This window comes from Grammomys surdaster, unplaced genomic scaffold (genome assembly GCF_004785775.1).
Source record: "Grammomys surdaster isolate TR1022 unplaced genomic scaffold, NIH_TR_1.0 143, whole genome shotgun sequence".
NCBI lineage: Eukaryota > Metazoa > Chordata > Mammalia > Rodentia > Muridae > Grammomys > Grammomys surdaster.
Window position 1 is genome coordinate 3,422,625 of NW_021604601.1, and position 12,063 is coordinate 3,434,687.

At 43.5% G+C, this 12,063-nt stretch overlaps 1 protein-coding gene across 1 annotated transcript in view; it reads left to right on the plus strand.

Annotated features, from left to right (window-relative positions):
* The window catches only part of Mthfd1l (methylenetetrahydrofolate dehydrogenase (NADP+ dependent) 1 like), a 179,831-nt gene that overhangs the window by 35,396 nt on the left and 132,372 nt on the right, over positions 1-12,063 (plus strand). Inside the window, exons 9-11 of the mRNA XM_028764348.1 lie at positions 5,669-5,760; positions 6,934-7,031; positions 11,144-11,317. Of these exons, the coding sequence (XP_028620181.1) occupies positions 5,669-5,760; positions 6,934-7,031; positions 11,144-11,317 (364 nt within the window). The remainder of the gene's footprint in view (positions 1-5,668; positions 5,761-6,933; positions 7,032-11,143; positions 11,318-12,063) is intronic.

A 12,063-nucleotide genomic window follows, 5' to 3' on the forward strand; every position in this document is an offset into this window, starting at 1 on the left:
GCTGTGTGTGTGTGTGTGTGTGTGTGTGAGAGAGAGAGAGAGAGAGAGAGAGAGAGAGAGAGAAAGAGAGAATGTGTGTGTGTGTGTGTGTGTGTGTGTGTGTATGTGTGTGTGCGCAGTTGCTCCCTGAAGTCTGAGACTTCAGATGCCCTTGGTTGTAAGTCGTTATTGTGGGTCCTGGATACCATCAAACCCTGGTCTTCTGCCAGAGTAATTACATACTCTTGACTTCTGAGGGGTCTTTCTAGTTCCACCTGCCCACCACCTCCATCCCTGATTTTTTTTTTAACTCTTATTTATACTGCCCCTCTAAGCTGTGTGGCTTTGAGGAAATCACTTCAGCTTTTCATGCCTCAGTTTCCTCATGGTTAAATAGAACTGAGAAACTCAGCTGGGAAGGAAAAATGACATGGTAATTCAGGGGCAGTGCCTTTTGCTTTCTAGTTCCAAGTGAGTTCACTTTCTGCACCCCTCTGTCTTCACCACATTGCCAGCAAACATAGGCGGTGACATCATAGCTACAGAATATATGTATGTTCTTGGAAGTTATGTTCAGGGAAGTAAGAAGGCCGGAAGATTCTAAAGAATATGACAGAGAAATTGGGCAGACCCAGGATTCAGTCATCCTGTGTATTTGGAATAAGATGAAGACTCTTCCTTCTGACTCTTGAGCTTTAGTCTGAGATCATCCATGTCTGTATTAGCCGGCTCTCCCCTTCTTCTAGGTCTATCCCTGAGGTAGCTCACCAATTTGCTAGTTCAAATTCCAATTCGGTCTCACTACATTCAGTTACTTCTTAAGGGTTGGGGATGTAACTCAGCTTGTAGCGCTCTTACCTAGCACACAAATGGGTTTCATCCTCACCTTGGCATAATCTGATGTGGTGGTATACACCTGGATCCCAGCACTGGGGACGTAGAAGCTGAGGACCAGAAGTTAAAGTTCAGCCTTAAATACATAAGGTCCTTCTCAAAAAAAAAAAAAAATCAGATTATGTATGTAGTGTACTGATTCCTCCTTAGATTGTTTGGTCTTAGAGGTTGCAAAGTTATATAGGATAATTGTAATGTTTACATTATTTTCATTTCATTGGAATGTTCTCTTTAAAGAGCGTGAGTTATATGGCGCAATGGGATGGGATTCACACGGTGGAAATGCTGATTCCCACTCTCAAGGGCACTGTCATAGTAAAATGACCTTAGAGGATTTCCTCTGCCTCCCCTCATGTACATACGCATTTCTCCTCTCAGATTTGTTCTGTGGAACTGAAAATCTAAAGACAGCGTGGTCTTTTGTTTAAGGTTCGTCTGTATTAATTTCCAGTTTTTACCTCTTCTGGATTTGGAGAATAACTTGTCATCGTGGAAGGAAAAACCATGAAAGAGTTGTCCATAGACTCATAGATTTGTAATGGAGAGATGGCCCACCAGCTGCGCCTGTGTCCAAGCCAGGTCTTGAACGTGATATAGCAACAAGTGCAGAAGACTGACTTGCTCCCTTCCTACATAACTTAGTGGTCTGTTAGACATCCCAGTAGGGTCCAAGAAGGGACTGTTCTGCCTTCCAGAGGTAGCAGAATAACACATAAGCCTTGGCTTTTCTTTCTGTACAAAGTTTTGGTTATCGTCATTTTTAAAAATTATTAATGGAATGCCATCTTTCAAGTTGACTTGCTCCTGGAGGAGCATGAGTTAAATGAGGGTATTTGGTGAGAAACGGAAAGATGCATCTGTACTTTGGGACAGGGCGAGCTGTGGGCTGTGGGCTGTGGGCTGTGGGCCAGCCTCCAGGTGTGTCCTTCCTTCACACCTAGGGGTGTTGAAACAAAGGTCTCCTTTCTCAAGTCTCATTGGCATTCAGATGTACTGAGAATGTAGTCCTACTTCACTGAGCCCCTCATCTTACTGCCTTCAGATTCTCTAGAATCAATTCCAGCTCAATATTTATCCCCACTTCTGAAAGAATACAAAGCTTATCAAAGCTAATCTGCCAAATGAACAAGTATACAGAATCAAATAAAATATCTTCTGACCCAATCACAAAAGCAAAGGGTACCCACAAGCATTGCTAGACACCCACTCTGAGAAGAGAGGTTCTGGCCTCTGTATATAAGATTCCTGTAGTGTGCGTGTGCGTGTGCACGCGCGCGCATATTAGCTTGTGAAGGACCTGCACTGTGACTCAGTAATCACTAACTTGTCTAGTATGTGAGGTGGCAAGTCTTGGTCCATCTCTTAGTTTTTAGAACCAAAAAAAGCTAAGTTCAGCCCTGTGTGTGAACATCAGTCGTCAGCTTGCCCAGCTGTCATGGCCCTGACACCTACAGCCTCAGCAGCGTCTGTGGGTATTTGTTGAGTGTATTTCAGGTCAGGATAGGGTCTCTGCAGAAGGCGAGGATTTGACCTGGTCACGGGCTTCTGTTATATTAGTTCTGGGGTTATGGCTCCCTCTGCTCAGGCTTCACATCCTTTCATTAATCCTGCTGCTTTCTTCAAAAATTCCTCCTGATTTCTGCTTCCATCATGCCATTGTATTCTTGTCTGGATTCATTCAGCTGTCCAGAGACTGGAAAGAAGGAAGGGAGAGAGGAAGGGAAGAGGGAGGGAAGGAGGGGAGGGAGGAAGGGGAGGGAGGATGGGGAGGGAGGGAGGGAGAAAGGAAGGAAGGTGTTCTGTTTTGCTCATACCTGTCCTTCACAGTGTTCCTCGTACCTTGAAGTTATCAATGGGCTAGTTTAAGCATAGCAACGCTTTTCCTAACTACGACATAGTCTCTCTTTTCCTGAGCCCTGTGTTGCACAAGAGCCTAAAGTGATAAAAATTCTTTACTGTGCAACTGTGTCCCTTATGTTCTAGGAACATGCACTTACAAATTGATACCAGCCCCTGGAATGTAGCTGTCTCAATTCTCCATTGCTAAAAGACAGGAGAACGAGCAGTACTTCTTTTTTTCTTCTCCATAGTAGTTGGACAGGATTTTAAGAGCAAGTCTCTAGTGGTTAAAAGAGAGCAAAGCAAATCTCTCCCATCCTTTGACTCTTGTCTTCTGCCCAGATGTGATTTACAGGGCTTCAGTGTTGCTAATCTTTAAACTATACGTGGGGGATGTGGTTTTCCAACACACTCATGGCATGTGACAATAGAACATTACGGAACACATACTCTTAAGTGTTCTGTGCAATTTCTTGTAAAGAACTGTCACCATAGTGGATAATTTAGGAGTCAAGTGGTCCAGAAACCCAAGAAAATTGTTTCTTAATTCAAAAACATTGCTATTAGGAGTATTTTTCCCCTCTAAGAGAGGACATAAGCCAAAGCATTTTACATGCATGTTTTCTTTTAATAAGTGTTATAATTGTTACTGGAGAAAAGAAGGGGAAAGTGAAATTCTTACTGATGCTTCCCAAATTTGAAAACCAGATGTATTTGTTAGCTTTCTGCTCCTGTGAAAAATGACTGAGAAAATCAGCTGGTAAGGAAAAGAGACTATTTTGGTTCATTGTTTCTAAGAGTTTATTCCATATTGCTTTAGGCCTGTGATGGAACAGTCATTCTGGCAGGAGTGGTGGCAAGGAAACAGACAGGAACCGGAAAGGGTCTGGGGTCCCACTATCTCCTTCAAGGCCATGACCCCAGTGACCCTGCTTCCTCCCTCTAGGTCCCACCTTCTTAAAATGCCAACACATTCATCTCACTAGAGCAGCAGGCTCATGAACCAGCCCTTTACGTGTGGGCTTTGGGGGACATTCCAGACCCCAAACAGCATCACATTTATCCTAAAACATAATTGCTTTTGATAGAAAATAGCTCACATTTCTATGACAGGAATTTTCTCTTGGTAATTAAAAAAAAACAAAAGCAAGCCATCTATGGGCTGGGGATATGACACATTGGATAAAGTGCTTCTCACAAAAGCATAAGGACCAGAATTAAGAGCCCCATCACCCACATGAAAGCCAGGTGGGCACAGCAGATACCTGTAATTCCAGCACTCAGGAGACAAGACAGGGGCTCCCTGTGGCAAGCTGACTGGCTAGACCAGCGGAATCAGTAAGCTCCAGCATCACCGACACACCGTCTCCATAGATAGTGACCAAGGAAGACACTTGGCATCAACCAAGTTCTTGTGTGCTTGAACATACACACACACTCACATGCCCACACGTGAACACATGCACACACATACTTGCGCACACTTGTGAATACATGTACATTCATACTGAAATTAAAAACCTCTACAATTAATGATGGGTATAGTGGCTTATACCTATAATCTCAGAAGTTGGGAGGTAAAGGAAGGGAGATCTCTGTGAATTTGAGGCCAGCCTGTTCTACATAGTGAGTTCCAGGTCAGCCAGGGCTATATACTGAGACCCTGTCTCAAAACAAAACCAAAAATCCACAGTTATTACTTTGAAAATATGAATATAATCTGCAAATTATAGGTATGTCTTCTGACTCTGTCATATTGTTTGATAAAGAATTCACTACATTTGATTTCACTTACTTGAATATATTTTACACATATTAGATAAAGTGACAGGTGTTTGTTGTTGTTGTTGTTTTAATGACCAAGGCTTGCTCTCTTCACAGCTTTAGGCTCTATGCTCTAGGTATTTTTACTTCTGTTTGTGCCTTGAGTTTGCAAGCAAATTCACTTCTACTATTTCTCTAGCGCTATGCTGTAAAGGTTCTAGGCTCTGAAGCCCTACTGTGTCAGAAATTCAAACGTTGGGTAGCAAATATGTCTATTAGTTAAAATGAGCATCGTATATGGTACACACCTCATGGACCATGCTACATTTCAGTTCGCACAATTCTGACAGGTTGATTTTTATCCTTCATAACTAACAACTCAAGCGGGGCTGGGTTGGAGGTGGAGATGTGACTCTGAACAGGCCATGATGCTTCTACGATGAATATTGTGGATGTCTTTAGGTGGCAGAGGCGCGGGGCCTTGAACCCAGAGCCTCAAGCATGCCAAGCAAGCACTCTACCACTAAGCTGTATCTCCATTCCTCTTACTTTTTAATTGTGAGACAGAGTTCAACTCTCTTCCCCAGGCTGGCCTTGAACCTGTAGTGCTCCTGCTTCGGCCTCCTGAGTAACTAGGATTACAGACCACCAGACCAAACTAGAATTGTCTAAAGCTAGCATTATATTTGTGTCTCTGTTCATTCTTATTCATGTCCTTGAGACAGGGTTATACTGTGGAGCCTTCAAACTCTATTTTCCTGCCTCAGCTTTTCAAGTGCTGCGATTACAGGGCTGGGGTACCACATGCAGCTAATTTCTTTTTGTAGAGCACTGTGTCATACTTGGGATACTTGAAGAGCCTATGCCTAGATGTTTCTGTGTTCTTCGTTATGAGATATCTGCCAAGTATAGTGTGCTTTGTTAAATCATGCCTCCATTTATCCTCCTGGTTAACAGCTTAAGTGGACATTGACATCCCTCTAATATAAAATACAAACTAGCCCGAGCTGAGAGCATCAAGGTTGTGCCAGAGGTGACTTGCCTATAGACATTCCCTGACCTCCCAACTAACTTCCTTGGGTGATAACTGATTGATGGACATCACGATTCAGTGTGCTGGGTTTTTACAGAGAGCAATTGTTTATTAGTGAAAATATGCTATAAGCCTTTTTCTATTAAATGTTTTCTGCAGGGAAGCTGAAAGGAGGTTCTCCTGGGGTCCCCGTGAACAGATTCATTGCAGAAGAGAGCGTGAGTCTCCTTGCTGCAGCTCTGCGGATTCAGGTTTGTTTGACATGGCCATTTGAGTTTGAGCTTCATATTAGTAGTTGCCGATGTTTTCCAAGTGTCTTCTGCCTATCAGACGGAGTTTTAGACACTCCACACCCGGGGTCAAGGCCACCTGATGGGAGGAGATGGGTACTTACGAAAGCTTTTTACTTGCCTACCATCACATGATGTGTGCATACCCAAAGTAGTATCTGTATAATGCATTACCTTTCAAACGCAGCAACACCAAAACTTGAAGAAGCATGCATTGCCTCATAAGTTTTCTGTATTGGAGACCTGGGAGCTGTCTGGCTTCAAACCTTTTGAGTGGTTGAAATCAAGATGTCAACCAGGGCTTGGTTGAAGGTTGAGATGAAGAATCCATCCAAGAGGCTAGAGACATGGTTGAGTCAAGAAAGTGCTTGGTCCACAAGCACAGGGGCCTGAGTTTGATCCCCAGCACCCACATAAAAAGCTGGGAGCAGTGGTTTGAGCCTGACATCTCAGCCCTGGGGACACAGAGACAAGAGGATGTCTGAGACTTGCTAGGGAGTCAGTATAGTTCCAGGTTCAGTGGGAGATCGTATCTCAAAACCAAGGTGGTGGGCTGGAGAGATGGCTCAGTGGTTAAGAGTATGGGCTGCTCTTACAGAGGACCTAGGTTTGTTTCCCAGATGACAGCTCACAACCATCTGTAACTCCAGTTCCAGGGGATCCAATGCCTTCTTCTAACCTCTGCAGACATTCCACACACATAGTGTATAAATGATACATGTAGAATATATACCCATACAATAATAGTAATGATAATAATGATAACAAGTTATAAGAACATATGTTAGAAAACATTAGAAGAAGCCACACCTGATGTTAGCCTCTGACCTCTAAGTATAAGCACACATATGCACACAAATAAATCTTTTGAAAGAATAACCGTATCTGCAGTCTTGGTATCTTTTGTGACTAGTAAAGCTGTTTTAACAGCACGTATATCTACAAGCCCATAACAAAGTCAACAAGGCTAATGGCATGTGCATCACATTGTTGCTTATATCCTGTCATAACTACCTTGCTTGGGGATTCCTTTGGCTCTGTAAGACCCTCGAAATCTTCCTGTAGTTGACATGGGGGTCCTGTCACCCTCACATCTATACCATATCTTCCCCCCCCACCCCACCCCTCCTAAAGAACATGGTGAGCAGTGGCAGGAGGTGGCTTCGAGAGCAGCAACATAGAAGATGGCGACTCCACTGCTTGAAACTGCAGCCTCTCTCGCCTGTGCCCAGGTAGGTGATGCTGTGCTTGGCTGGTACTGATGGTAGCTCACCCTAGGGACACGTATCTCTGGTCAATCTCAGCTTGGAGGCATAACTCAAGGCTTTTGAGGTTTTTTTTTTTATGGGAAACATGGCCCCATGCTCATCTTGAACTCACTATGTAGCCAAGGATGCTGTGAACTTCTGATCCCCTTACCTCTGTCCCCCAAATACTGGGACTATATGTGTGCACTACCTGGTTTTATACAGTGCTTGGGTGCTGGGGATGAAACCCAGGATTTCCTGCATGCTAAGCAAGCATGAAGTAACTGAGCTACGTCAGCAACCCCAGTATTTGTATTTTGGTGGTAGATAATTTTCTTTAATCATCAAATTATCACAAGTCCTCCCTGATTATATCATGGTGAACACACCATATTCTATCCATACTAAGATTGATTTCATTTCATCTTAGTGGCATGTCCTATATTAAATGGACACGTATCAATTGTTTTTCTTCATCATGTGAAAAGCATGACAAAATATGTGTCGTGCAGCATTTGGAAAGTGTTGACCAAAGCTAGTAATGCCCAGGATATATACCAACTTAGTGCTAAAGGCAGATATTTTTCTAGCCTTAGGGAAAATGACCAAACACGCCAAGGACACTCACAGGAAAGCTGCATTCAGCTTTCTACAGGGTTGTCCCGAAAGACAGTGTGCTGATCAGGATGGGTGTTTTCACCAGCATCTTAATGAATCTGAGTTACTGATTCTTTTTGAGTAATTTGGAAATATACATATGGCCTTAGTGTGTGATTTAGAATGATAGGTGTGATACCCTATATGAGCCAGGGTCATTGCTGCCTGCCTCCTGCCATCCCATTGAGTTGGCCACACAACCTTATCCAGGTATATAATGTCAGAGCCTCGGGTCTTTCCATCGAGCAAAGATGGAATAATACTGAGTACTGAATAGATAAAACCTACAGTAACTGGGTGAGTGTTTCACTTGGTTACTCATTCTTTGGGATTTGGGGATAGTAAAGAGAGACAAGACTTCCTATGTAGGCCAGCTGGTCTCAAAGTCACAGTAACTCTCCTACCATGTGTGACTGTGCCCAGCTACCAGTTCCTTTTCAGAAACCTCTTTCTCCTTATTCGGTCAGCTGACTACGGTTTCAGCATACCCGTGAGATTGTTTCTACTTTCACAATAGAACATGTATGGTAGATTTGCTTATTTTAAGGTATTAACACAAAATCCAAGGAGGGATGCTATTGTTTAATCTCATCCCTACCAGTACAATCAATTTTGTAAAATGTCTTCTTCTTCTTTTTATTGTTCTTTACAGGCATACCAATACAGTGTACTTATAGACAGGTAATAATAATAATGTTAATGATAGACAGACAGACAGACACAAAGGTAGGTAGATAGATAGATAAATAGATAGATAGATAGATAGATAGATAGATAGATAGGAAGATAGATAGATAGATAGATAGATAGGAAGATAGATAGATAGGAAGATAGATAGATAGATAGATAGATAGATAGATAGATAGATAGATAGATAGATAGATAGATTTCATCAGTTGTGTACAAAAATCTTCTATTTAGGGAGGAGTATTTTATTTAGTCAACTGTGATTTCTAGAGCCACAGAGGAAAGGAAGGCAGATTGTATAGTTTATAAATCACTAAACTAAAAAGTCAAAAGGTGCCGGGCGGTGGTGGCGCACGCCTTTAATCCTAGCACTTGGGAGGCAGAGGCAGGCAGATTTCTGAGGCCAGCCTGGTTACAGAATGAGTTCCAGGACAGCCAGGGCTACACAGAGAAATCCTGTCTTGAAAAACCAAAAACAAAAGTCAAAAGGCGCCTGTAATCCCAGCATATGAGACCATTAGGGTCCACAAATCACTGAAGGAAGACCCCAGACTCATGCATTCTGGAATGGAGACCCCAAGTACACTAGCAGGCCCAGCTTTTATTGTCAGTTAGGGGAATTCCAGGGAGGGGTATGTACTCTTTTACCTTCATTGGTTAGCTCTATCTCTAGGATCTGACTGATTCTACAGTTGGTTAGGCTCTGGAGGCTTCCCAGGGGATCGCTTACTCATTCTACCTATTCTTACTTCAGGCCATACAACAAGGTGTCCTTAGATTGACTGCTCCAGGCTGTGGTTCCTGGATCAGGGTTCTCATTTCTGGGAAGCAAAAATTTAGGCCTAGTCTCTCAAAACTTCCAGTTTGCAGCCTGTCATAGAGTCAGCCTGAATCCAGCTAACTCAGTCCTCTCAAGACAAAAAGACAGGAGGACTGAGTGGTTTAGGGCCAACCAGGTTCCCATCTTAACTAAACAAAAATCAAAATAGATGTCACTGTGGCTAAGCTAATAAAGAGAGAAACCAGGAAAAAATCTCCAAGATTAAGCTGCTCAGCTTCAGGAGAGATAAAAGGAGAGAAACAGGAGAAAAACTGTAGTGTACAGGCTGGGTTTGTGTGTCAGCTTGACACAAGCTAGAGTCATCAGAGGGGAAGGAGTCTCAGTTGAGGAAATGCCTCCATGAGATACAGCTGTAGGCCATTTTCTCAATTAGTGATCAATGGGGGAGGGCCAAGCCAATGGTGGGTGATGCCATCCCCCTGATGGTCCTGGGTTCTATAAGAAAGCAGGCTGAACAAGCCATGGGGAACAAGCCAGTCAGCAGCACCCCTCCATGGCCTCTGCATCAGATCCTGACTCCAGGTTCCTGCCCTGACTTTCTCCAATGATGAATTATGACCTGGAAGTGTAAACTGCATAAACCCTTTCCTCCCCAACTTTTGTTTTTTGGTCATGGGATTTTGTCACAGCAATAGAAACCCTAACTAAGACACTCTAGCTAGGAAGATGAGATAAAACAAGATTCTAGATGCTAAGGGTGGATGAGAAGAGAAATAGAAAGATCTATGATGGTGACCTGGGGAGGGAGTTGCCTTACAGGAAGCTCAGAGTTTAACCTTCACTGGCCTGAAGCATCCCTTTCTCCTCTCAGCTTCCCTGGTACCCTCTGGAGCAGGAGGGATGTGGCATATTTACCGTTACCCCCTATACCAAGATCAGACTGTCCTGGCCCTTTGGTCTACAGAGACTTATAGAGTTGTATTGGGGTTGAGCAGGTTGTCAGCAGTAGCAACAGAAAACTTACAACTGAAGAGTTGCCTTTAGCAGTGTGTGTGTTTGGGGTGGGGAGTTGTCTCCTGCTGTCTTCAAAGACTGTTGTGTCCCAGGATCATTGTCTTCTCTCACTTGATGCTCAAGGCTCTAGGAATAAGTGTGTCTTCAGTCCTCCCTCTCAGGCAGATGTTCACTGGGATAAAAGAACAGGCTGACCCCAAATAAGAGAGATATCTGGGCATGTTGGCCACAGCAGTATTCTCTGGGTGGTCCACTGTACACGCATTGGTGCTGAGAGCCCCTGTAATAACAACTGTTTGCTCACCTCAGTCAAGTCTGATGCCCAGCCGTCGTCCAAATGAAGGTCCTGACTTTTTTTCAGTCTGAGATTGAGTTTCGAGGACTGCATCCTTTCACGAGCCATTGCATAATTAATAAAATATTCTGAACTATTATTTTTGGACTGGAAATGAGAATGAGAGAAAGTATGGACAGAGATGAAACAAAATAGCATTTCCATATTTCTGAGTAGCCAAGAATAGCATTTCCATATTTCTGAGTAGCCGAGAGACACTTTGGCCAGCCGGGTGAGAAAGCATCATGCGGTAGCCACTCTATCCCCCTCTGCTTCACGGAACCTTGTGCCCTATAATGGTTAATATATAAATATAACCATAGCCATAATGAAGAACACAATTGGCCTCTGCCTGTGACACGGGTGTTAGCTTTGTGCCTGACACCGTTCTAGAGTCTTGGTAAGTGTTTTTGTAATAATATCTCACAAAGAAAGGGAGGGAAAAGTCACTTTCTCATGCGTCTTAATTGTTAGCAGTTGTGTTTAATTCTGCCTGGGAAAAGGGACCACAAAGCAATTGGGCTGATTTAATGGTTGGCGGGGTGTGCAGATGCTTTTCCCTGGAGCGCCGACCACCTAAGCTGAGGCGACCGCCTCCGTCATGCTTCTTCTCTCTCCCTCCAGTGATATCGAGATTTCACGAGGACAGACTCCAAAAGCTGTGGATGTCCTTGCCAAGGAGATAGGATTACTTGCAGATGAAATTGAAATCTATGGCAAGAGCAAAGCCAAAGTCCGTTTGTCCCTGCTGGAGAGGTTAAAGGATCAAACAGATGGAAAATACGTCTTGGTTGCTGGGTAAGACTCTACTGAGGAGACAGACATGTTTCTAGAACTGTCTTCCATATTTATCTCTGTCCACGTACCCCTTAAATACATTGTGTTCTCAGTTTTGATCCTGTTCCCTTTCACCTCAGTTGACAAGCCTCCATTTGCCATGAGGGAAGGCTCCTCATGCCAAGGGCTAAGCGAATCAATCTCTATTCTGTACATAGAGTAAGAAGCTGCTAATTTTGCTGTTTTACTTTTTAAATTTATTTTTCAACTTGTGATGCTGGGGCTCACACCCAGAGTCTGGCACACAACGGGCAAGGCCTCTACCACTGAACTACATCACCAGCCAAAACAGGAGTGGGGTGGCTTCTTTTGATGATGCTGGAGAGTAAACTCAGGACTTCATGTATGCTAAGCAAGTGCTCTGCCACTGAGCTATACTCCCAGCCCCCAGAGCTTTATTATTCTTGTCCTATATTCAGTCTCGTTCCCAGGGGCTCTTTCCCCTCCCACCAAGTCATGTTATGTAGCCCTGAACGCTCTTGAATTCTTCATGCCCTTGCCTCTATCTCTTAAGTGCTAGGGTTACAGGCATGAGTGACCAGTCCCAGCTGTCCTAGACATTTAAATTCAGTTTTCCATGATTATAATAACAATTGGAAGCATATTACCCTGAACTGAGTAAGGGCTTGAGGAACATATCATTTCATATTCTACCTTCAATTTAAGACATTTTGTGAAATGTACATTCCCTGGTTAATGTTCATGGT